Here is a 26,326-nt window from a genome sequence, read left to right as displayed (position 1 = left end):
TGGATTCCTTAGTAGGACTCCCATTAGAAATCTCTGCACATTATTCCATGTGACCTAAATTAGGTTGAGATGCTTTTTGTTACATGAGCTTACAGTACTTCTTTTTAAAGAAAAAAGCATTGCACTTTCTCTCTTCCCCACCGGAAACCAACTAAATTTTAAACTGTGTTTTCTGAAGGCAAAGCTGCTTTAAAAAATAATTGTGACCTGATTCAGAGGATAAATATAGACTCCCGGCTTGATCCCTAGTGATGTAGAGAAAGTTACTAATCCGTCTTCCCTTTTTTGGGGCGTTTGCACTCTCCTCGGGTGTCACTCGTCTTTCTTGTGCTGGGACATCCTCCTGACCTGAAAGGCGCATACAAATGTAATTTGTTGTTGTTGTTGTAGGTTTACTGGTTTAAAGATGGAAAGCAGATCTCCAAGCGGAGTGAGCACTACAAGATCCATCGTGAAGGAGATGGGACATGTTCTCTCAGCACTGAAGCTGCCACGCTGGACGATGATGGGAATTATACCATCATGTTGGCCAACCCACTGGTAGGTTCAAATTATTATTCTACGTGTTTGTGCGCGACTGAGTGAAAAGTTGAACAAATGCTGCAAGGGTAACAGAGTGGCAATATTCTAAAATGAAATTTTGGCTAAGTGTTTGTTGACATTAATGTGTCCTTTTTATATCTCTCCCCGTCCTGTACATGCAGTTTATTCTAGGCTTTAGTGCTATGTTGATTTTATGTCCATCCTCCAATGTGCATTTTGATCTGCTGCTGCTACTGAGTGTGGTGCATTGCTCATGTCCATAGTTGCATGTGACTTGGGACGTACTTTCGTCGTGAAAGGCACTACATAAATGTAATTTTGTTGTTGTGTATGTTACAAGAAAAAACATTATACCCCAAAGAAATGTCCAATATGTAAGAAACTTAGTTCTACACTGGATGTTCTCAGGATATAAGAACATGAACTGGGTGTGTATTAACCTTTTGGGGATACTGAAGAATCCCAAGAATGTTAAATGGCTTGGAGAGATCCTTTGAATATTATTTTAAGGGATACTGAAACCGTCTATGAACTGACTTAAATATAACTTCAATTAAGAGTTATTATTCAATGGATCAATTGAGTAATTTGCACATACTGAAATTTGCCAGTTACTACACATGTGGTCACTTCTGGCTGCTTTAAAGAATGCAAGACAGGCCAATACTGATTGACTGACTTTATCTGATCAAAGGATTTTTCAGAAACTGAGGCACCAGGTCTATCAGGGTTTAACCTGCAGAATCAAAGACTTGACAGAGGCAGACAGAAGTGTGAAACTAAGTTAATTGAGTCATTGCTAATTTAAGTGACAGACTGAATCATCATGACAGATACAGCATCACAGCTTGAAGCTGGGCTCAGTCTCAGTGTGAAGAGGAGTTTTAGATTTAGAGTTTACTGTCCACAGAAACTAATCAAAGTTATGCTCTGAACAGGTTTCACCCACAAAATAAACAGTCAATTCTCTTTACAATATACTCTGTGAAGCGCTTTGAGACATATGGAAGAAGTGACAAGGCGCTTTTTCAAATGCAAGGATGATTATTAAGTCCTGTAGTTCAGTGGTTAGAGCACTCGCCTTGCAAGCGAGACACCTGGCTTCAATTCCAGACAGGGCGAAACCTTGGGCAAGTTTCCTTACTCCACACGCCTAATAATAATCCCTCCAAAACAAAACAATAATAAATTGGTCATTTTCAATCCACAACTGTTTGTGGGATGCTGCTTTGCGCAATTGGCTGCCGCGTTTTGCCCACAAAATATACGGTCATTTCACTTTATAGCATATTCTGTGAGACGTCTAGAAAACATGAAAAGCGCTATATCAAATGCAAGGATTATTATTATTAAGTCAGCAGGGCAAGTTGCATGTTGACAGACGTGGTCAAGCAAGTTGCCATTCAACCTCCTCACATGTTAACCAGTGAGCTCAAGCGAGAAGTCAGTACCCTTCCTCGGGTTTCTTTGGGTCTCATTTCCCCGCCACTGTGCTTTATTAGTTTACAGATTGGTATCTTGACCAAATGTAATCCTTTGCATATCAACCATTGACCTGCTGAGCTGTCAATTTAAACAAAATGATTTTTTTACTATACTTACAAAAATCGGAGTCTGTCTAATCTGGATGAAGTGACAGCCTCTCTATTTCTGACGACTGAAATTCCAATTTCTAAGGGGTTCTAAGGATTGCCATAAAATGTCTAAGGCATCTCCCTCACGTGTTGGGCAACTATTTGTGGATTCTCAAACTGGTACAAATGGTCCATAAGCCTGAGAATGTTGGTAAAAGCTGTGGGTAAAGCATACAGCATCAACATATTTAAGAAATTTCATGCATTACGTGAGCTAAAAGGGAATAGACAGACAGAGGCACATGTGTAGTATACTCAGCGTCACAGTTGGGGCAGATGGCTTTTTTCTGTGCCTTATTATTCTATATATAAATCTGTCTTTATAATATACTGGTACTGCATATTCAAATGATCTCCATTTTTGCAGCAATTCTCACAGTAATCCTAACACAAATTCTCACACGAATGGACAAAAAACATGCCAGGAGAAATTCCTCTTTTCCAATAGCACCATGAGATGTTCAACGTCCACCTAAACAAGCAGACAAAACTTTGGTTTAACATCTCATCAGAAGGCAGCACACCGAACACTACATTGGAGTGTCGGCCTATAAAATTTGGAACCCCCCTACGTGGGGCTTGAACCCACAACCATCTGATTCGGAGGCAAGATCTAGCGCCTCCTCACTATTGCTTTATAATCTCAAAGCACTTAACAGAATTTACTGTTTAAGATAGTGACTATGTATAGGGGTATGCAGCAGTTAATTTGCATACAGTAATAGTCCACTAATGATCATGAAGCCATGCAATCTTTAACTTCCACCTCAAATGGGACAGATGTTTTATTAAACATATACTGCTTCCAAGTGAAGACTTTGAGCTCTACACATTGTCAGAGTTGCCATCCTTCGGATGAGACATTATCAAGCTACTATCTGCCTGTTCAGGTGGACTTTAAAGATCTCTGTTTGAAAAGAGAAGGGAGGTCCTCTCAGTCTCTTCGCCAAACAATCTCCTAGATAACATTTGTCATCCACTTCATGGCTGTTTGTGGGACATTGCTGTGAATAAATTGGCTGCCACATTCACCTACAAAACACACAGTCACTGCACTTTTACAGTATATCCTGTGAACCACTTGAGATGCCCTCCTAACGTGAAAGGCACTCTATCAAACATAAGTATTCTTATTATTACATCTGCTGAGACTCTTTTTAGAAGGGGTTAAAGTCGCAATTAATTTGTTCTGGTTTATAAATTCCCTGCTATTGAGTTTGAACTCAGCTGATGGATAGCTACACTGTGAGGTTGTGTTTTTTTTTGCTTTGTGCTCTTATTTTATTTGACCTCAGTTCTGACTCTATTTCCTTTGCCTTCAGTAGACCAAACAGGAAGTGGAGTGGCTTTACAAAGACCCAACCGCACACTTGGCAAAAATATGTAAACCACCCACTTCCTCGGTTTTAAATTGTGCAGATTTCCGACTTGCTTTTTAGGAACATCTGTGAAGGAATTGTGCAAATTTGGGGATGTAACCCCTGTCAGTGCAGATCTCAAAGTGTACAGAATAACCATTTTTCTAATAATTACAGTCCTTGCATTTGATATGGCATCTTTCATGTCGGGAGGACATCTCAAAGCGCTTCACAAGATTTACTGTAACGTGTAGTGACTGTGCATGCGAATATTTAAATACAGTGTTTTATCCCCCCAACCACCTAAAACAAAATGTTTGCATGCTTGCTTGCTTCTATCAAACAAAATACATGGCAACAAAAGTGACCAATCCAAGGACTGCAGTGCTCTTTTCTAGCACTGCACATTGCTATGGTCATTTTCAGAAAGAAAACATTATTTAAGAGGCAATAATTCAGGACAAACCACCCGTAGTTCAGGAACTGTAGCTTAACTGCAAATGTCAACATGGCTCAGTTGGTAGCATTCCCGCCTTGTGAGTCAGAAAGCTGTGGATTCAAGTCCCATGTTAATACTTGGAACTCATATAGTTTATGCTGATGCTCCAGGGCTGTGCTGTATTTTAGGAGGTGTCATCCTTCAGCTGAGACGTTTAAACCGATTCCCGTTTAAACCAAATGCTTGTGCAAGTGGACATTAAAGATCCTGTTCAAAAAGAGAAGAGAATCTCCCCAAATAAAATTTGTCACTCATTCCATTGGTTCCTTGTGGGACATTACTGTGTGCAAACTGGTTGTTGCATTCTCCCACAAAATATGCACAATCACAACACTTTACAATATATCCAATGAAACACTTTGGGATGCCTTGACCACATGATAAGGAACTATATCAAATGCAAGTACAATATTATTGTTATTATTCTTATATCACAAGTGGAATGCGTGCTTCATAAAACCTTTTTTCAAGTGACTTCTAAAAATTGATGGTTCAAAATCTAGTTTTGAAGCTGCATCATTAAAGAAGCCACTTTCGTTTTGTCTCCCACAGGGTAGAACAAGCTGCACAGCAAGGCTGATGGTTCAAACTGTCAGCCAGCGAGGACGCTCTCCCCGCTCCCCTCTCGGTCAATCGAATGTTCGAAGGTAACGACTTTCTGACAATCTAAAGTGAAGGGAATGTGGGATGGAGTCCCAAAGCGTGGGGGCAAAAAGGCTGAAGGCCCGACCGCCGATGGTGGGACAGGCCGGGCAGGGGACGTGGAGTAGACCAGAGCCTGCTGAGCAGAGGGAGCAGACAGGTTTTGATATGGGGTTAGCAGGTCACAGAGGTCAGGAGGGACAAGGCCATGGAGGGCTTTGAAGGCGAGGGTAAGGATTTTGAACTCTATCCTCTGGGAGATGGGGAGTCAGTGGAGCCGGGCGAGGGTGAAGGTGATAGGGTCACGGAGCCTGGTGCGATCTGCAGCCTGTGGAGGAAGAGTTGGGAAGGCCGACAAGCAGGGAGTTGGCATAGTCCAGCCAAGGTGCAGTAAATGAGTGGATCAAGAGGAATATGGATCTTAATGTTTTATACCAACACAAAAGATCATTCAGCCACCAAGGCTGTTCTGTAGTTTTGAATCCACTGCGAGTACAGAATCTAACTTCTAGACGCTAGTCATGCAACGTACTGATTTAGTCTTTCAATAGACACTGTTGATAATTCCATTATGAAATCACCATTGCTCACCAACAGAAACTTTACACAGGAGCCACTAGTAATGCATGTTCCGCTGGTCGGAAAAGTTACACTTCATGTTGTGGGCTTTACAATGGGATTTCCTCTCCAGAATTGCACACAGTCAGTTTCACAGAAAAGCAGAAATTTCACCCCACATTTTATTTTTTTAAGTATTGGTTTTGCTCTGTCTCTCTCTCTCTTTCCCACACACATGCTGGATCAATAATCTTTAGCAGAGACGTTCTAGGGATATGGTGTAGAAATTCATGACCCTTCAGAAAGGCATTTTCGGCGTCTCTGATCAGGGCGAATGTGTTCGGCTTGTTTAGCGTTGTTGTTAATTGACATCTGCTCTGTTTGACAAGCCAGGTGGAATTTATGATGAGTCAGCACTGCTGGCTCGAGTTTCTTTGTGCTCAGATCTGTATTTAGACATGTTTGGGGGCCGGGGATTTAGATTTGAAATGTGCAAGTTTGATTCCTTTGCTGCACACAAAACTGATCCATGTGTGGCAGTGTATTTTCTGTTGTAAATTGATATCCAAATGTAACATTCAATATTCTGAAATGACTATTAATCAAAAGGCTTGCTGTATAATTTGTGTGTGTGGACAGGAGAGGGGGGCTGCGTGATGTTGAATGACTTGCAGGCAGTATGGTAGTATATAGGAGAGCTTGGATGGGTTTATACAGTATTCGCCCACAAATATACAGTCAATTCACTTTACAGTCAATTCTATGAGGCGCTTTGAGATGTCTAGAAGACGTGAAGAAACACTGTATCAAATGCAAGGATTATTATTTACAAACAGTTTAAATTTCTCCTTAAGGAGTTAATGTAATCTCTTGTCCAACAATTTATCTGTGAGATTTCCATATGTAGGTGGGATGCATGGAATTTGGATGCAATTTGGTTTGGATACTCTTAGGTATGGTGATGGATTTCCATGTGTGAGACATCTGGCTGACCAAAAAAAATTCACAGAAATGTAAATTTTCTGGGGGAGGGAGGTGTTTGACCCATTGTGTCTGTGCCACTGCTATCTCTAGTTTGTTTTTCAAATCATTTGTTTTCCTATATCCTATTTAACTGAATATCTTTCCCTCCCTGAGGTTTCATTATGGCCGGGAGGGAAGGTGCCTATTGGTGAATAGAGTTGGCAGATTGGCAACTTGCACTTGATGTGCATAGAGATTATCCCAATTAATGACCTAGATGGGCTTTCATTCCATATTTGCCAGTGTTAAGGAGGATATAATACCCACCCATTCCATCATCCGCACAGATCTCAGATCTCTCAACCTTGAGTGTTTTTTTGGGGCGGTGTGGGGACAAGGAGGATAAATGAATTTATATTGCAGTGGTCGGACACGTTCAATTAAATTATTGTTTATAGACTAGGATAACCTGGTTGCTGTAGAGCCATTGAAGCTCATGGTGGATTGAATTTTGTCCCTGCTTTTGTTCTCAGACCGAGGTCCCGCTCCAGGGACAGTGGAGAGGAACCAGAGTCTATCCAGGAGCGCTTCTTCCGCCCCCACTTCCTGCAGGCACCCGGAGACATGATCGTCCAAGAGGGAAAACTGTGCAGAATGGACTGCAAGGTAAACTTGAGTTTATTGTAACAAAGAGCTGCTTTCCCTTTGAGTAGGTTCGCCTGTTCTTGGACTAATGTCTATAAGAGATGCTTTCATTCATTCTGTGCTGGCTGTGCAGTACAGCTGGAGAACGTGTATCTGTTTTGCACAAATCAAAACAATTCCCATCTGGTTTACCCGGAGACTTCCCATTCTTACCCCCGCCCACTCCCCCACTCCCCACCACTTTCTGAATTAGTGTAGAAATATAATATAATCCTTGAATTTGTTATAGCGCCTTTTCAAATTGTTGAGACGTCTCAATGCGTTTCACGGAATATACTGTAAAGTGAATTGACTGTATATTTTGTGGGCGAAACGCAGCAGCCAATTGCATGCAGCAGTGTCCCACAAACAGTCGTGGATTGAGTGGCCAATTTATTATTATTTTTGGAGGGATTATTACCTTGCAAGCGGGTCCTCTCACTTGCTTTTACTAGTATGCTGTAGGACTCCTTTCCTCTTACCAATGCTCTTATTAATACGCTGTAGGAATCCTTTCTGAAGGTGAACCATTCGGAGCCATTCAAGTACCTTGGTGCTCCTTTCCGTTTCCATCAAAAGAGATTTAAGCTTTCTTGCTAAAGGCTCATTCACAATGACAAAGCTGATCCCTTCCCTAATTCCCTCCTGTGACAAGCTGATCTATATATTGCGGCTGGCAAGGTTACGCCATGTTCTACAAATAGATGGAAGGATCATGTTGCTGGTATTGTATTGATCGTTAAAACAACAATAAGCAGAGGGGTTTATTGAAAAATCCATGAACAGCTTCACGCCAGCATAGCCATTTGACCCTGAACGGTGAAGTGTGTCAAGGGGACTAGGTGCCATTTTGGTGTCATCTTATTTTTAAGCATCCTTTCTTAAAATAATTTGGTTCAGATAGCAATTTATACTGGGTTGCAATGCTAAAAACAAATGTATTCCAGGGCTGTCTTCGTAACTCCAGTGACTTCTCTTAACGGATGAAGAATAATTTGAGGACTGTTTCTCCCCCGCAACTCCCACCCGGCCGCTCCTTTGTTCAGTGAGCACCAGCCAGCTTCGTGCCCGCGCCCTAACCGGGTGGGCTTTCAGCCTTTCTGTCACTGCTCTCTGGAATTCTATCTCGGAGACTCTCTGACACACTCCCTATCTCCTCACTTTCAAGGCATGTTTCAAAAAGTTCCTCTGATCAATGCCTTTGGTCATCTTATCCCTCTCCATTCTCCTCGTTCCCACTCACAACTGTTCAGATGCATGTTCAGCACATGAAGCACTTTGAGACGTCTTCCCTACATGAAAGGTGCTTTACAAATGTAAACTGTGTTGTAAAAATTTCCCAGAAAAACTAATTCACAGAAAAGATTAATCATTGATGATTGGTGTGAGAGGTGACGTTCACAATCTATGAAACTCACTTTTTTGTTATCTATAAGGGTCCCCTATCGAATGCATCCCCTATCAGCTTTGTTTTCTTGTTATAATGTCTGCCTGTTCAGATGGAAGTTAAAGATCCTGTGACACTATTCAAAATGAGAAGGGAGTTTCTCCTGGTCTCCTGGCCAACAATCCCCCAGATTAGAATTGGGACATTCATTTCATGGCTGTTTGTGCGCAAATTGGTTGTTGAGTTTGTCTACATGATACACAGTTACCGCTCTTCATGGTAAAATCCTGAGTAATGCTTTCAGATCTCCTCTCAGCTTGCCTTTGAAGCAGAGCTGAGAAGAGAAAAAGATCCTTCTGATCTCTCATTCTGGATGAGGTATTTCAGTTTTAAACCTAGATCTCTTATCCACTCCACTACAAATACTGTTTTGATCTCATCATAACATTTCTGTTAGGTTGTATCAGCTGTCTCTCTCCTGTTGTCTCATGTCCTCTCAACAGCTGTTATGTCCTACCTTTTAATAGTGCCGTTCCACTGTCCAACTTTACAGATCTATCCATACGAGGAACATTTTAATACTCTTAAGTCCCCATCTTCCTCTCTTTCCCCCGTGCTTGTGTGATGCTGTTGTCTATTTTCACTGCTCTGCGGATACTTCTAACTCCCACTTTGTGTTGGTATGATACGCTTGCTTATCCTTCAATGCACGTGTTCCCCATTTAATCTTTTTTTTGATTATTTTTCCACACTGAGCTCCAACCTCAACTATTTCCTCCTGATTATCCATGGGTCTATTAAACCCAGGGCATCACCTTGACCCTGAATATGACTCTACTTTCCACACTCTGCAATTCTGCATCATGTGTACAAATTCAGTTGAAGTTGTAACCTTTGGGTCATTTGTGCTGAATTCTCTTGGTAGACATTACACATGGGTATAACTATCAGTGAATCAGCACTAGCAACAATTCTAGGTATGATAGGGAGTTCAGGCCAAACCGAAGCTGCCTAGAACCTGCAATTGACGGAGGGTAAATTCAAAACAAATCTGTGGAAACTCTATTTCAGTGAGCGAGTGGTAAATCTATGGAACAGGCTCCCTAGCAAGACAGTGAAAGTAGAAAGTGTTGATTCTTTCAAATGCAATTTGATAGATGTATTTTAGGAAATAATACTTTGTCAGTGAAAAATAATATTTTTGAATGCAATATATAAATAGTACAGGACATTGACATGTGCATGCTTAGTGGAAAGTGAACTGGATGGACCTTGGACTTTTGTAGTCTAGCAGTTCCTATGATACTGTTTCTCACTTGTTGAACTGAAGCAGCTTGGAAATGGGTAATTGTCTGGGTTGCAGACTGAGACATGGATAGTACAGAGCAAGCATCTTCTATGTGTTTTGGAGCTATTGACGAGGAATTGCACAAACCTATTGTGTACTTCTGGTTGTTTTACAGGCACCTGAGCCAGGATAGAAATATATAAATCTCATCTGTGTCTGACTGGCAGATTGGCTTGTGCAGTATAGACCAGCAGCTTTACGTGTACTTGACAAGCCTTCACATTGTGTTTCTTTGGTCCTTTGACACGTACTCTAGATTTTTTTTAATAATGTTAAGCAAGATAAACCTACGGCCTGCAGCATACACTGGTTATTTGTCCAAACTCAACAAAGTCAATCTGGGTTTAGAAATCTGAGTCGTTCTGTGTTGTTGGACAGATATTACTGTCAATTGTTACCGTGTGGAGGAGCACAGTAGCCTCGGGCTTGCATCCAGTGTTCTGGATAGGTTCCAGGTGCTGGTTAACACCTACCTGAAATCTGCTTCTGACCTGCATTCATTCCTCCAGAAAGGAGAGAATTGACCCCAGATCCACTGTCATTTCAAAAAAAGATTTTCCCATGGGAAAGTGTTAGTTTTCACAGGGTCTTGCGCCCTTTGCTTCTGAAGTACAGATTGGATACAAAGCGTGTTTGTAGAAAAAGAACTTTTGTCAAAGAAAACTTATATGTGCTGCTTTGAAAGAAGAAATTACTAAGACCAATATAGTTTGATCAGTTTAATATGTCATTTTTCATATTTCATATTTCATATCTTCCTCCCCACTTATAAATTAACTTGGTGAATATTTAAACGATGATCATGTTTAAATACAGGTCAGAAATACACGTTTGATATTCAGAGAGATTTGTCATATTGAGTTAATTAAGCTGTTCCAATGATGACAACCACTTTGGTTACAAAACATGGCATTTTTCACCCCAAAATATCAGCACCATCTTTAAAACAGAACTAAGAGTACTTTAATCATCCTTCACCTAAGAAGACTGAATCTGTACATTGAAAAGATTATAAATTGTGGAGGCCCATAGCACGTTGGTTAGCGCATTTGCCTCGCAAGCGAGAGGACCTGGGTTTAATTCCCGGCAGGACGAAACCTTAGGCAAGTTTCCTTACTCCACACTCCTCTGTTTACTCAGCAGTAAGTAGGAACCCAGTTGTTAGTCAATTCGTGGATCGTTTACCTGGGGCAATAATCCCTCAAAAAAAATTTGATAACTGATTCCACGACTGTTTGTGGGACACTGCTGTGTGTAATTCGCTGCCACATTTCACCCTTAAAATAAACTGTATATTCTGTGAAACACTTTGAGATGTATCAACAACATGATAAGGCGTTATATCAAATGCAAGGATTATTATCATTATTATTAAATTGTAAGTGTTGAAGATTATAGAAACGGAGGCGTCTAATTTATAATATTCGCAGTTTCCTTTTTGCGTATCACAGCCGAATCCCAAGTTTGCAAAGTCTGGCTGGAAACTAGTGACTGTTTGTTTATTTGGGGGGGGGGGGGGGCTGAACTTTGCCATCCCTGGGGGGAATGCAATTTGACAGCTCCTGAAGTTTGCCAAACTCTGAAGAAAATCAGGCAACATCGTGCGGTGCAAGTGTTATTAAATGAGGAGAGACTTTGTTTTTCATACTAAATTACCAAATAGCAGAAGGGTGAGATGGAATCGTGATCCAGTTCTGTCTCGTGATCTGAATCTGACCCACAGATTATTTGGAAATATTTGACTGAAAAAACTATTTGTGGCAGTAAAATCATATTGAATGTTCCAGCTGGTGCTGTGCTGCTGAAAGTTTTCCCTTTCTCTGGTCGTTAAATGTTCCATGTATGGCAGATACTGCTTTCAAGTCACACGCTTTAAGCTGCTGCACATTGCAATCGCAATAGCTGCCTATATATGGAAAGCAAGAAGCTCATCTGTGTGTGGGTTTAAAAAGTATCCCACATTTGATCGATTTAAGAGGCCAAAGTTGTCCCCTGTTCAGGTCTATTTTAGTAGCTGCTGTTTGTGTACTTCCACTGACATCCTCTGCCCCTGGGATGGGAGCTAATGGCAATGGAAGGAGTGCACAAATGTCACTAAGACATTGTCCATTGAACAGCGAGAAAGATATTTGGGAATCCGTGTTCTTGATGGTCTTTAGAAATATGTTGTGATTTCATGAGGACTCTGTGAGCAACTGCTTTTTTTTAAAATTGCGCAAAGCGGCACAGTGAAATCTGAACTGCAGCCATTCCTAATGAAAATCCTTAATAATGGCTCACAGAACCATAGAAACCTTAGACCACGCAGAATGCTGTTTAGCCCATCGTATCTACACCAGCTAACCTCTGGGAATCCGGAATATTGTCTGACTGCGGGGGCTCTCTGGCCCATTCCCTCTGGCACGTGGGCTCTTTGCTATCTTTCCTCTTCCCCCCCCACCCACCCCAGGCTTAACCCCCGGGCTCTCTGTTTCTTTTCTTCCCCCCACCCTTTTCATACAGGCTCCCTGCTCTGCCTTGATCCACTTACAGAGTGGAGCTGCCCTTTGTTTTTCTGGTGTATTTTGTTTGCGGGAAATTTGCTTCTCTTATTTACTGACCTGTTTCAAGTTACAAGTTGCCACCATTTAAACCTCATTAACATTGTAAAAAAAACACGGTGGTTGTTAATTAGAGCTCCTTAGCCTTTTCCCAGGAGGTTTTTCAGTGAAACGATCTGTCAGGCATTGCAGTTTGTTGAGCGGGTGCCTCTTGATGTTTATTTTTACAGGGATGTGCTATTTTTTGAGAGTCTTGTTAATGAATCCTGTAGCTCAGTGGTTAGAGCACTCGCTTTGCAAGCGAGAGACCTGAGTTCAATTCCAGGCAGGTCAGGGCGAAACCTTGGGCAAGTTTCCTTACTCCACACAGAGCCTAATAATAATCCCTCCAAAACCAAAAACAATAATAAAATTGGTCATTTTCAATCCACGACTGTTTGTGGGACATTGCTGTGCGCAATTGGCTGCCGCGTTCACCCACAAATATACAGTCAATTCACTTTACAGTGTGTTCTGTGAAGCGCTTTGGGACGTCCTCCCGACGTGAAAAGCGCTATATCAAATGCAAGGATTATTATTATTATTATGAATAAATTATGCAGTGTATTGAATGAGCTTTTCCCTCCACCCCCACACTGTGTTACTGAGGTTACTGCAGATGAGTTTAGGTGAAATCGCTATGACGTGCTGTGCTCTGAACAGATGCTCAGCGCAGTAGGAAAGAATCTGAGAAGTGAAGAATCCGCTTTACTTAACTTAACAGCCACTGGAACCTCTTTGTAAATACTTTCCAGTGTGTGGTCTGCGTCCTTAATGCATTTGCTTTCTCCTTGGGATGTGCAGTGTTCCTTAGCCAAAAAGACAGGCAAATAATATGCTACAGAGGAAGGGCGAATTATGGTGAACCATCTACTTTTGGAGCAGAATTTACTGGGTTTCCTAATAAGAAATTTCATCGAGAAATGCCACTAATTATGCCCTGTTGTAGCAGTATAAGGCACCCACCTTCCAAAGGACGTTGCAGCCGTGAGAGTTCGGAAAGAAGTAAACTGATGATTCTGGTTCTTAAGCTCTGCATTACAAGCAGAGGCACACAGTGCTGAACATGTCCGCATCAAAAATAATCAGACTGGGAGGGGGAATGTAACTCAGGTCAATGAACCTGCAACTTTTTGCTTTATATGTTTTATTGCTGCATTCACTAGGCCATCAAGTCAAGCTTATACTGTTGATGTTCAAGTAGAAAACCCCTAAATCTTTTATTTGGATTGTTTAGTTTCCCTTGTGTTTAGGAGGTTGCGGGATGATCTAATTGAGGTGTTTAAAATGATAAATGGATTTGATTGGGTAGATATGGAGAAACTGTTTCCTCCGGTGGGGAATTCAGAACAAGGGGGCCATAATCTTAAAATTAGTGCGAGGCCATTTAGGAGTGAAATCAGGAGGCAGTTTTTCACCCAAAGGGTAGTGGAAATCTGGAACTCTCTCCCCAAAAGGCTGTGGATGCTGGATCCATTCAAATTTTCAAGACTGCAGTTGATAGATTATTGTTAGCTCAGGGTTTCAAGGGATATGGAGCAAAGGAAGGTAAATGGAGTTGAGGTACAGATCAGCCATGATCTAATAGAATGGCAGAACAGGCTCGAGGGGCTGAATGTTCTCCTGTTCCTATGTTTGAAGGGTTCCCATCCATTGATGTACGTACAAGCAGTAGCAGTCCTCTTCAGATGAGCAGCTTTATAATGTTATCAGTCTGTTTTTTTCAAACCCTTCACAACTGTTAACGCTGTATCTCTTTTACTTGCAGGTCAGTGGGCTGCCAACTCCGGATCTGATTTGGCAATTGAACGGGAACCAGATCCACTCCGATGCCAACCACAAAATGCTTGTGCGTGAGAACGGCATTCACTCCCTGGTCATAGAACCAGTCACTGCCAAAGATGCTGGGATATACACCTGCATAGCCACCAATCGAGCTGGGCAGAACTTCTTCAACCTGGAACTCTTAGTTGCAGGTATGTTTGCTGGCTCCGTTGATATAAAACTTGCCTTTTGAGCCTGAAGATTGTGGGTTCAAGTCCTACATTGGGCCATGAGCTGATAGGCACAGAAACAGGCTATTCGGCCCAACTAATCTGTGCTAGTGTTTATACCCTGCACTAACCTCCCCATCCTATTGCACTCTCCTATACCCTCTGTTCTCTCCTCACTCATGCATGTGTCATATTTTCTAGTCACCAAACTATGCAACTTAATATCAAGATAACATTGCTACTCTGGTGTCCAGGACATTATTATTATTGACATACACTAAACAGCTCTGCTGCTGGGTCTAATGTTCCCAATTGGAAGTGGAACCTTTGTCTATCTTCCTTTCTGTATCTATCTTTAAATCCCTCCTCAAGACTTAGCTCTTCAACCATGCCTATAGTCAACTTCCCCTTCCCCCTCTCCCCTCTCCTTCTCCTGTGTCTAACCCAGCCACTGTGAAGTTCTCCGAGACACTATTCTGTGTGAAAGTCTCTATATAAATGTATGTTTGTTTGTTGTTGTCTGTTTATAACTCATTCCTTGGAGTAACCATCACAAGGAACACACTGTTCATTTTACAGCTGCTTGTGGGATATTGCTGTGTGCAAATTGGTTGTCACATTAGCCTTCAAATTCATGTTTGTGAATTAACAGCAATTATTTGTGGAAATGACTCTAAAGAGCTCAACGTTGGGAGAGAGAAACATGCAGCATATTATATATAGCAGACTAGACAGGACTTCTTTAGGGATTGTTCTCAGATTCATTGCACCACAACCAGGTTCACACCTGTCTGTGTGTCCGTGGCAATCTAATGGCATTGAAACAAAATGCAATAATATTTTTGTGAGGCTCTCTGATTAGACTTTCTATTGGATTCACCACATTACAACAGTCGACAGATTAGTCTAATGGTACTAAAGTAACTAATAAAGTGAAAATTACGAGATATGATACTATTACTAATAATAAACCTTCCATTTGATATAGCACCTTACCACGTCTTCTAGATGTCTCAAAAGCTCTTCACAGAATATACTGTAAAGTGCATTGACTGTAAAATTTGCAGGCAAAACACAGTAGTAAATTACGTACAGCAGTGTCCGACAAACAGTTGTGGATTGAAATGACCAAATCATTATTATTTATTATTTATTTATTTTGAAGAGATTAATTCCCCCGGAAAAGCGATCCGCCAATTGACTAACAAGCGGGTTCCTACTTACTGCTAGGTAAACCGAGGAGTGTGGAGTAAGGAAACTTGCTCAACATTTCGCCTTGCCCAGGAATCGAACCCGGATCCTCTCGCTTGCAAGGCAGGTGCTCTAACCACTGAGCTATATTCTAATTATGACATTTTTGAAAAGATTAATATTGTGATCGAGACTAGTCAGCTGATTCCTAGGTCTGGCTCCAACTCGCACTTCCTTCTACTTCACATTCCCCCCACCCCAAATTAAAGTACAACTAAAGCATTGGGCCTGTGCCATTCATCGAAATTACCAGTCACGTAGCATACCATTTGAGTGTGAATTAAACTCGGATCCCACCTTAACCTTTTGTTGCATTAACCATCATAATAAACCTTTCATTTCATATGGCACCATTTCCGTCGGGAGGAGATCTCGAAGCACTTGGCAGGGTGTACTGTAAAGTGCAATGACTCTGTCAATCTAAAATAATTCCTTGAAAAAAAGAAAAAAGTTAAACATCTGAAAGAGAAGCTTGGGTATGAACCCTTTAATCGAGATGACATGTTGTGTAGGGGATAATGCACAGAAGAGAGTCAGTTTTAAAACAAAAACTTTTTGTATCTTGCACAAGGGTTCCAGACATCTCCTCCCTCCAAGAAATTGCTCCAGGTTCTGACTGGAAACTTTTGCTGTACCAGTTAAGTAGTGTTCAGCCAGTTTTGTTTGAAGCTCTTCCAGTACTAGAGACACTCCCAAGGTGAAGAAAAGTTCATCCATTTAAAATGTTGAGCACAAATCACTGTTGAGTGGCACTGGGTGATGAGTGCACAGCCAGGCTGAGGAGAACCTGACTCTGCCTTCAGGAAGCGCTGACTTCAGCCCTTTTCACCCCGGTCAGTTGAGCAGGAAGCAGTATTGGAACTGCAAGTCCAAGAAGGTGCTCAGAAAATCATTTCATTTCTGACAAAGCAGAAAAGGGGAATTCAAAAATATTATCTCGAGTCACTTTTGGCACCTCTCCAGGCTCTTTTTCGGAATTCCACAAAAAGGATATTTTCAGAACAGAACACATTTTTTTGTTTATTTTTTGGAAGGGATTATTCCCCCGGAAAGCGATTCGCCAGTCGACCAACAACTCAGTGGGTTCCTAGTTACTGCTAGATAAACCAAGGCGTGTGGAGTAAGAAAACCTGCCTTGAAAATTTTCACACTACTGGGTGATCATTTGAAGAGAGAGAGAGTATAAAAGGATTAGAGTGATGGCGCCAATGGATGAACTAGCACCACTTTATGCTCACAAGACATTGGGCACTGCTGATGATAGACTAGCCAGCCTTGGCTCAATGGTGGGACTTTTGGTAAAGGGAGGGGGTCAGACCAGTCACGGGGAGCAGGGATTCTTCCTATTTTGCTCCTGCTAACCCTGCAAAGTAAAGCCCCAACAGGTAGGCACTCCTGAGATGCTGCCCACGTGAAGGTGTTTTATATAAATGTTGTTGGTTGGTCTTAGCCAGGCAAGCGGTGGGAAGCTTTCCAGACAGTGTTTTCATTGGCAAGGTATGTTATTGTTTTTTTAGCTGGTTAAACTCCAGCAGTACCCCCAACATACGTGCTGGGGTGGGGTCCCCAAACTTTAGCTCTTGCCAATCTACATCTAACACTCTATGGAATAAGGTAAGCAGGATGTGTCCCTCCAGGGAGAGAGTGTGTGCATTCCATTCCAGACACATGAATTCCCATGTGCAGGTGGCCTGTGTGTGTGTGTAGATATATATATAGAGAGAGAGCTCAGTCTGGGTTGGACGTTGTTAGGTAGGGTGATGGATTTCTGATGTGACAGACCCTGACTAAATGTTGCTTGCTGAATGAACTGGCTTCATCCTTCACTGTGATTTCTGTGCTTCTGACTGTTTATGTTCTTCCAACAGCCAAAGAGATGGTGAGAGCCCCAGTATTCATAGAGAAGCTGCAGAACACGGGAGTTGCTGAAGGATATCCTGTGCGGTTAGAGTGCCGTGTGTCCGGAGTCCCGTACCCACAGATCTTCTGGAAGAAGGACAACGAATCATTGACTCAGAACACTGAGCGCGTGAGGTGAGGCCAGGGGATGAGGTGAAGGGGTGGGTCAGGCCGGGGTAGGCTGGTGAATGAGGTCAGGCCAGGAGTGAGATGAAGCCAGGTCAGTGAGTGAAGTGAGGCCAGGCCCGGGGGTTGGTGGTGAGATGAGGTCAGGCCAGGTTTTCTGCTGTCAGACTCCGTCCCGGACTTAAGACTGTGAATAATGATCGGAATGCTTCGTTGGAAATAAATTCCTCGGCCTGTTAACCAGAATCCATAAACAGTTGGATGTCTTCGAATCTATCTTTTTGATCCTTCCAGAGATGGCTGTTCAAAGGCAAACGTGTTGCTTTGTGATGAGATTGAGGTTGAAGGGAGACACATCAGTAGGTAGCTATTAGGCTGTCCAGGGAAAACAATGACTCATTTGCAAGAAATTGTATAAGACTCCCTTTTTTTCAAAGCTTTCCATCCATTTAATAACATGAAATTGAAACGTAGGGTTTAAGTCTTCTGTAAACATGAAAATTCCACAGATTCCATCCACGTTAAACCATTTTTCGGTGTTTAACCCTTTACAGACTCTGGTAGCAATTTTCATCACCTGAAACGTCCACAATGGTAGTTCGTTCAACTGCCGCCTGTTTAAAATCTACCATTTAAGAATCAAACATTTACAAAGCAGCTTGCTGCGGTGATTGGGGAGATGGTGGTGGTGATAGGATGGGTGGTCTGGATTGGATGAGATCTAATGGGCCAAAGGGCCTTCTTCATCCAAAACAATCTTGTGACCTTATAAACACCAAGAGAGCAGCAGTTGCCCAATGTGGCCTCATAATTTGCTCACAACAATATCCACAAACAGCTATGAAGTGAGTGACCAATTTTATTTGGGAGAATTGTTGGCCAGGACACCAGGAGAAACTCTCTTCTCTTTTGGAAGAAGTTGTTACCGACTACCCATCTATAAGCAGAGATACTAATATAATGATCTCTGCATTTGGTGCATGTGGTTCTAAATTATTGATATTTTGCACAGAGGTTACCAGTGTGGTTAATAAACTCCATCTCACCCTCTCTATCTTCCAAAGCCAATTTTGTAAAACTCTACCTCCTTTGGTCACTTCCCCTATACGCTGTCCCTTCACCCCCACAAGCTTGGTGACCTTCACCATCTGTGTGAAACACATGATCTTGCTCTACATGAAGAGTTGTATGTGTGTTGTATGCCAGGCTAGCTCAGTTGATAGCACTTTCGCCTCTGAGTCAGAAAGTTGTGGGTTCAGGCACCATGTTGAGATGTGGAAGTCTAGGCTAGTTCTCAGTGCAGTGCTGTGGAAAAGCTCACTGCGTTATTGAAGGTGACATGATTTAGATGTCAAACCGGGGCCCAGTCTGCCTGTTCAGATGGACATTAAAGATCCCATTACACTATTCAAAAAGAAGAGCATTTTTCCTGGTGTCCTTTCCAACGATCCTCCCAAATAAATTCACTTCATAACTGTTTGTGGGACATTGCTGTATGCAAACTGGCTGCCACCTTTGTCTACTCCACTTCACTTTGAATCCTCTGAAGCATTTTGAGACTTGCTGCCGAAGTTAAAAGCACATCTTTTTTAGTATGTAAAGATTAATGTATTATATGGTGGTGGTTGTTGGTTTCTTTGTTACTGATGGATTAGTAACTGGATTTTTTATTTTACCACTAGCATTCACCACGACAATAAAGGCTACATCTGCCTGCTCATTCAGCCAACTACTAAGGAGGACGCTGCCTGGTACACAGTGTCTGCTAAGAACGAGGCTGGGATAATATCTTGCACAGCTAAGCTGGATGTCCTCGGTCAGTTTGTGTTCTTCTGTTTCTGACCTCTGCAACTTTGTCACATTGTGTTATTTATAACTTTAACATTATGGTGTTAACCCCCAAAGTACTACAAGTTGTAGTATACTCCTATAAAACTCTTTCAGATGCCCTCCTGACATGAAAGGCGCTATACCAAATGTAAAGATTATCATTATTTTCCAATTGTGCGATTTAACTGCTGCCTAAACCAATTGGTTCCCCCAACCCCAAACCATCCTATTTTACTTCATGAAGAGAGTTTCTCCCGGTGTCATAGCCAACAATCCCCCAGATGAAATTTGTCACTTACTCCATGGCTGTTTGCAGAACATGGCATGCGCAATATTGGCTGCCATTTTCGCCTACAAAATACAGTGAAAATACACTTCACATTTAATCCTGTGAAGCTCTTTATGATATCTCAATGACGTGATAAGGCGCTATATCAAATGCAAAGATTATTATTATTATGATCCTTAAGAACACATAATTTTGAAGGAGACTTTTGTACCTAGTTTTAAAAAAAATGCCTGAAGGGATTTGAAAATTGTCAACAACATTAACTTCCACAGTATGGTTTGCGAACAAATGTTAGTGAGTATTTGACAATCGCTTGGACTTTTCCCATCTCAGATTTTAGATGGAAGTTTCTTTATTTTAATGAAATAGAGAATCAGGAAAGGATGTGACGGATAAGACAGGAAATAAGGGTGAGGGAAAGAGCATCTAACTACGACCTTCTTATTATTATTATTATTTTTCCTGTGTGTCCTAGATGTGTTTTAGGTAGAGCTCTTCATCATTTCAAGAGCTCTTGGATGCTTCCTATGTGGAGTCCTGTAGCTCAGTGGTTAGAGCACTTGCCTTGCAAGCGAGACACCTGGGTTCAATTCCAGGCAGGGTGAAACCTTGGGCAAATTTCCTTACTTCACACACCTAATAATAATCCCTCCAACACAAAACAATAATTGGTCATTTTCAATCCACGACTGTTTGTGGGACACTGCTGTGCGCAATTGGCTGCTGAATTTCGCCCACAAATATACGGTCAATTCACTTTACAGCATATTCTGTGAAGCACTTTGAGACGTCAAGAAGACATGAAAAGCGCTATATCAAATGCCAGGAATATTAGTATTATTATTATTATTTCCCGTGTGTCCTAGATGTGTTTTAGGTGGAGCTCTTCATTATTTCAAGAGCTCTGGGATGCTATCCTGCGTGAAGGTCAAGTAGTTGCTGCTGTTGTCTCTGATCTCAAGTCAAATTCTTATATCTCCTTCAATGTTGAAAAGGCCTCCAGAAAGCTCGATTTCAATCCAAAACGTTTCCTTCTTTCACTCAGCAAAGATTAAATAAAGTCAAGTGCATCCTGGATTTGAATTCAGCCCCCATATCTAGGGAGGTCTTTCCTGGCACTACTCTTGTACTCTAGGACACACAGGAATGGACCTTTGTGAGATGCTCTTTCTCTTACCCTTGTTTCCTCTCTTATTTGTCACACCCTTTCCTGACTCTCTATTTCGTCGATCACACTCCTCCAAGCTTTGCAACGCTGTTCCTCTGTAGTTCTAATTCATGTCATTCTACACATACTTCACAGTGAATTTAAATATAAAGTTAATTATTTACAGAAAATCTGTAATCTGTAAGGGATTTGAACTCGTATAATCTAAGATGACACTCCAATGCAATGCTGGTGTGTGCTGCAATGTTGGAGGTGCCATCCTTTGGATGAGACGTTAAAACCGAGGTCTCGTCTGCCTGTTCAGGTGGACTTTGGGGATCCTGTGCCACCGTTTGAAGAGAGAGGGGAGTTTTTCTGTTCTGGTGTTTTGTCCAAAATATCCCCCACGTAAGGGTGATCATGCACTTTGTGGCTGTTTGTGGGACATGTGTGCAACTGGCTACCTCGTTCGTCCACAAGTGCATAGTCAATTCACTTTGCAGTATATGCTCTGAAGCGTTTTGAGATGTCACAATGACATGATTAGACGTTATATCAAATGCAAGTATTATTATTACTTACTCTCAATTTTTATTTATTTTGGGAAAAAAACAGTTATAGGTTAGATGGTCCACTTGTTGATGGTGTAACTGCAATTTCGCAAGCTTAAAATGTGTTTAGATGAGCGGCCTACACAGGCCTAGAAGGAAATCAATGAGAGAAATCAGCCATTTCAATCCTGATATTGCAGCATAACAATCCCATTCGATTGTTACCCGAGTTTAGCTCAACATTGACTGGACACCATCCATTATAACCTTCCCCATTTGTGTAGGATTTTCTAGCTTTACTTAAAGGAGGAAGGACTGTTGAGGACAATTTGTTTCTCTGTAAGGATGCAGCACATATAAGTTGGCTTTATGGTTGATATTTCTGGACTGTTAATCTTGCATCCCTGTTAGCGGCATGATAAAATGGTGAAAAGGTCACTTGAAATTATATTCCGAAATACCTGCGAGATTTTTGGTGTATTATTATTAGTTCAAGCACAGCTATGCAAATACATATTCTGCTTACTCTTTAGTTTTTATCCTCTACTAAGGTCTAAAACACAGCATTTACAAGCTGGGTTTGTTGCATTAATTGACTTTGGGTTTGTAAATACTGTATTGGATATGAATGCTGCCCGGTTTGTTTATGACACTGAAATTTCCAGCCAATAAATTCCATATCAGATGAATACAAAGTGGATGTTGTAGTTACACAAATGTTGGTTGCAAATACAATATTGTGTTTTAGATCTTTCTTTCCTGCTTTCTCTCTCTCTCTACCTCTCTCTCTCTCTTTCTCTGTCTTTTTCTATCTCTCTATGTATAAATGCAAATTGTTGTGTGGGTCTCTTTCTTTCTCTTCCTTTCTCTTATTTGTTCTTCTTTCTCCCCTCTTTTTCTCTTTCCTCTCCACCCCCTTCCCACTTCCCTTACAATGAGAGAAATCTATGTCTCGCACTACTAAGGATCATCATTTCTAACGCCTTTTTTTTTAACTTTCAGCTCCTCAGTGGCATCAGACGCCAATCTCAAAGCCAAAGAAGGTGCGACCTTCCACAAGCCGCTATGCAGCACTTACTGACCAAGGACTTGACATCAAGTCAGCATTCCTGCCAGAAGCGAACCCAGTCCACCTCACATCTCAGCACGACCTGGTGGAAAGTGATGATCTGTAGTTGGATCGAGAGCATGTCCCAGGGTTACACACACACAACCTCCTTATAAGGAGGGACTACATTCAGACCATCCTTTCTACAGTCATTATGTATTGAAAGGGATAGCGGCTTTTTTTAAAATCTTAATATGAATTTAGTACAAAACCTTAAGCAGGGGATAAATGTGACATTCATAACTTTGAACTGTAATTAGATGGGATGAGGGTAAAGATATGATGTTGGTCAGAAGAATGTTGGATTGATCTGAATTTGGCCCAGTTCACATTTTTACCATCCGCTCACTTGCACGGCTAGGTTTATAAGGTAGATATTTTGCTACGTAGTAGCTATGATTATGATAAATGTCTATGCACATTAGCAAAAGTATATATTTTATATATCCAGATAATAATCCACATCGCCAAGTGCCTGAGCTGAAACCATGATAAATCAGGTTGTTTCGAGACTAGACTTGAGGTGTGTTTAGTAGGATAATGTAACAGTTTCTGAAATCGGGTTCTACTATGGAAAGAAACGCATGGTTATTTATTTGAGTATAGCACATTCTGGGAGTCCAGTTAATCTATATTATTGCAGTTCACATGGAGCAAGTGATCAGAACATTGGCTTATTTCACCAAGGTAAGGGGAAGCAAAAGAAGTTTGCCTGTTTCCCACCTCGTCTGAAGTTGTACAAGGAATCCTTTCTTTCTCTTCACCAACCCTAATACTTCCAGTCAATAATGCTTCCTTTCACATACTATGTAGTACTGTATTGCACCCAAGATTTTGCATCTAAAAAAACATAACCCAGGGCTCTTTGTGTATCTCTCTAGCACTTCTCATCTTACATATATGTACCTACAGTCTAATTTACTGCAGTCCTACACAGACTTCAGCAAGTTTCAGAAAGGCCTTTGCTAGCCCATTTTGTTTCACAGAACAATATACTATTTTGAAGCTACAAATCCTGTCGCAACAGCAAGCACGCAATTCCCCATCTGCAAGTTTTCCCCCAAGTATTGCTGCCAAACTGGGCAGTGAGTGTGTCAGCTGGATTCACGGTTTAAAACAACACATGTTAGCTGGAGTGTGGGCAGTGGGAGTGGTTTGGATTTGGGTACAGCTTTGTTCTGATGCAGACTTAGCTTGATTTTTGTTCACACATGCAAAATGTTGTGTTATTAAATTGTTGCAGGAACAGTGAGAAATCTTCCCACATGGCTGGATTGAGTCAGCCAGTTGTCCAATGAACTGGGCACCCTGTTGTACTGTTCAAAGCTCCAATGGAGTAAGCGATCCAGGGGAGACTGTGTTAGCCAAGCAATCCAGAAGATTTGCGTATTAATCCAGACCTTGACTGACCACAAAGGAGTGTGTCTTTGCCTCTCACTGATGGGCACTACATCAGAGCACTCGGAACCAAGAGGTTAGACTGGTGTAGTGCATTCTACCCTTTAGGTGACACTTGTAATTGTAGACTACATTACTCACTGATCACAGTGTTCATGATGTCCATCAGTAACCCTGCCCCCAGCTGCCCAGTTAAAGAAAAAAAGTGTCATTGGCAGAAGGCACCACAAGCAGGAGAAAATATGCAAGGTAAATGGTCCGGTTTCATTTGTTTTGTCACAATGGATTCTCTAAACCCCGTTCTAGTTTTGCCCAAGTAACACACTAATAAATTGAGATAGCCTTTGCACTTTTGAAATGACCTCTCCCCTTACTGGGTAATTGTAATGTCCAGCAATTACTATTGCAAACCATTTTGCATTGTCCGCTTATTCAACACTTCAGTCAATACGGATGACGTATTTGAGTAGCTGGAATTTACAGATGTGTAACGGCTTGGGGACACGCTAGTGGGATGGAGCTTTAAAGGCACAGAGAAGGTGGTGATGGTTCGAGGCAGTCGGATTAGTTAAATGAGCAGATGTGACAACTGGTGTGTTAAATACAAGATGGTCAGTAGAAGAGAGAGAGTGTGCTGTTGTATCCATTGAGTTTTTATTCCATTTCACATTTTAATACGGAGGACACTGATTTTTTTTGGCAATAAAGGATTCAGGTGAATAATCACTTTGGTTCCATATTGCTGGACAGCTCCACTGTGTGATGATACTGGCAGTAATTGTAGACCACACTGCTCCCAGAATGCATTCCAGACTGATAAAAGGCTTTTATAAGCTTTCACTGCAGTAAAAACAAGAGAAAAATTGTTAGCAAATAAATTGCCACGAGCAATCTGCTCCCAGATTGCTTTTTTTAAAAAAAATTACCACGTGGAATGAATGCCTTTGGAATGAATAACTTGTCCCACTGGTGCAGTATCCTGTGGGAATCAATTATCCAATAATGGACAGAAAGTAGAGCATGTGGGACGACATTCAAAGCATGGAACTATGTAATGGTACAAGTGCTTTTACATTGTATAGCACGTTGCTCTATTTGACGTACGCTCACAAGACTAATATTTGAAAAGCGTTGAGATTCAGCTCAGATCTTTGCATTTATCTTTTTCCTCGTTTGTGTGGTTTTATTTGACATTTCAGGTATTACATTGAGAATCATTCTTGCTATTTGGTACTCTTATATCCCAGCATTTTTACTCCTTTTAATATTTTATTGTTAACCTAATGCAGCCAGCTCATTTTTTTCCTTTAATTAGCATATTGAATAAGGTTAATAATGCACAACAGTTTTTATTGATGTTAACATAAATATAACTATTGATACAAAGATAATGAAACTGGTATGACATACGCCTACAGGCATGTTGCTTCAAGATGTTTGACTATGGTTGTGACATAGATATTTTTGAATGTGACTTGCTCATGTATTGGTGCAGCCTCACTTTTCCTTGAAACAGTTGCTCACAGTATTCCTAATGGGAGCATATCTTACTGTAAATGCTTTTTTGGACAACTTTATAAAATGCTGCCTATGCTATTTCCTGGATTGTTCTGTTTTTTAAGATTTTTTTCGGTTATAAATTAATAAAATGCTGGAATAATTTGGACGTGTCCCGGATAGAGTTGACTTATTTCTGGTTTGGGGTTGCTCTTATGTCAGTTCCGTTTCCAGCTGTGCACAGCTGTTTACCACTTGGGCATTGATGGACTGTAATATTCATGCATCGAATAACATTTGTATAGCTTCTTCTGCATTGCATGAACGTCCCAAGGTGCAGGACAGTCGAAAAGGAGGGTCGTCGTATGTACAGTGTTATTGTACTAACAAACCTTACATTTGATATCATGCCTTTCATGTTGGGAGGACAAAGCTCTTCACAGGATATTCTGTAAAGAAGAGTGATTTGTGTATTTTATGGGTGAACACAGAAGCTAATTTGTGCAATGGTACAACATGGAAACGAGTCATTCAGACCAACTATTCCCACACCGGTGTTTCCACTCCATTTGAGCATCCCCCTCCTAATCTATCCCACATCCCTTTAATTCCCATCTCCCTCATCTATGTGTCAAGGTAGCTCTTGAATATGTTTGCCTTTTGCTTCAACAGCAGTTAGTTAGTTAGTTCCACATTCTCACCACTCTCTGCATAAATAAATTCCTCTTAAATTCCCTTTTTGGTCTGCTATTGGTTATCTTTTATTTATCCCCCTCCCCCTCACTGGTGTTTTCGATTTGCTAAATCCAATTTATGTAAATCTTATTGAATCCTTTTAGAAGCTTTCTCTCTCATTCATCTCATCTCCAGAGAGAAAGTCTACAGGCTACCAAAATAAGTAAATTGGTGAGATTGGTTTCTGTTTGCTAGCACCTTTTTATTTCTGCTAAGTAACTTTTAAAATTTTAAAATATTCCTAATTAATTATATAATTGAAATAGATTATTATTGAAAGGCCTTTGAAGTCTACAGGTAAAAGCG

The 26,326-nt window shown here is 41.2% G+C and overlaps 1 protein-coding gene across 3 annotated transcripts in view; it reads left to right on the top strand.

The window, feature by feature from the left end:
- Positions 1–25,458, top strand: part of palld (palladin, cytoskeletal associated protein) — a 212,419-nt gene extending 186,961 nt beyond the window's left edge. For all 3 annotated transcript variants that reach the window (XM_007905272.2, XM_007905270.2, XM_007905268.2), the window contains 7 exons: positions 391–540; positions 4,587–4,681; positions 6,731–6,863; positions 13,964–14,171; positions 17,309–17,474; positions 19,148–19,281; positions 22,285–25,458. In XM_007905272.2, coding sequence (XP_007903463.1) covers positions 391–540; positions 4,587–4,681; positions 6,731–6,863; positions 13,964–14,171; positions 17,309–17,474; positions 19,148–19,281; positions 22,285–22,457 — 1,059 coding nt within the window. In that variant the 3' untranslated portion in view covers positions 22,458–25,458. The remainder of the gene's footprint in view (positions 1–390; positions 541–4,586; positions 4,682–6,730; positions 6,864–13,963; positions 14,172–17,308; positions 17,475–19,147; positions 19,282–22,284) is intronic.
- The last annotated feature ends 868 nt before the right edge of the window (positions 25,459–26,326 follow it).

Source organism: Callorhinchus milii, unplaced genomic scaffold (assembly GCF_018977255.1).
Source record: "Callorhinchus milii isolate IMCB2004 unplaced genomic scaffold, IMCB_Cmil_1.0 Scaffold1, whole genome shotgun sequence".
Lineage (NCBI taxonomy): Eukaryota > Metazoa > Chordata > Chondrichthyes > Chimaeriformes > Callorhinchidae > Callorhinchus > Callorhinchus milii.
The sequence above is the reverse complement of the archived record's forward strand: the minus strand, read 5'-3'. Positions and strand labels throughout refer to the sequence as shown.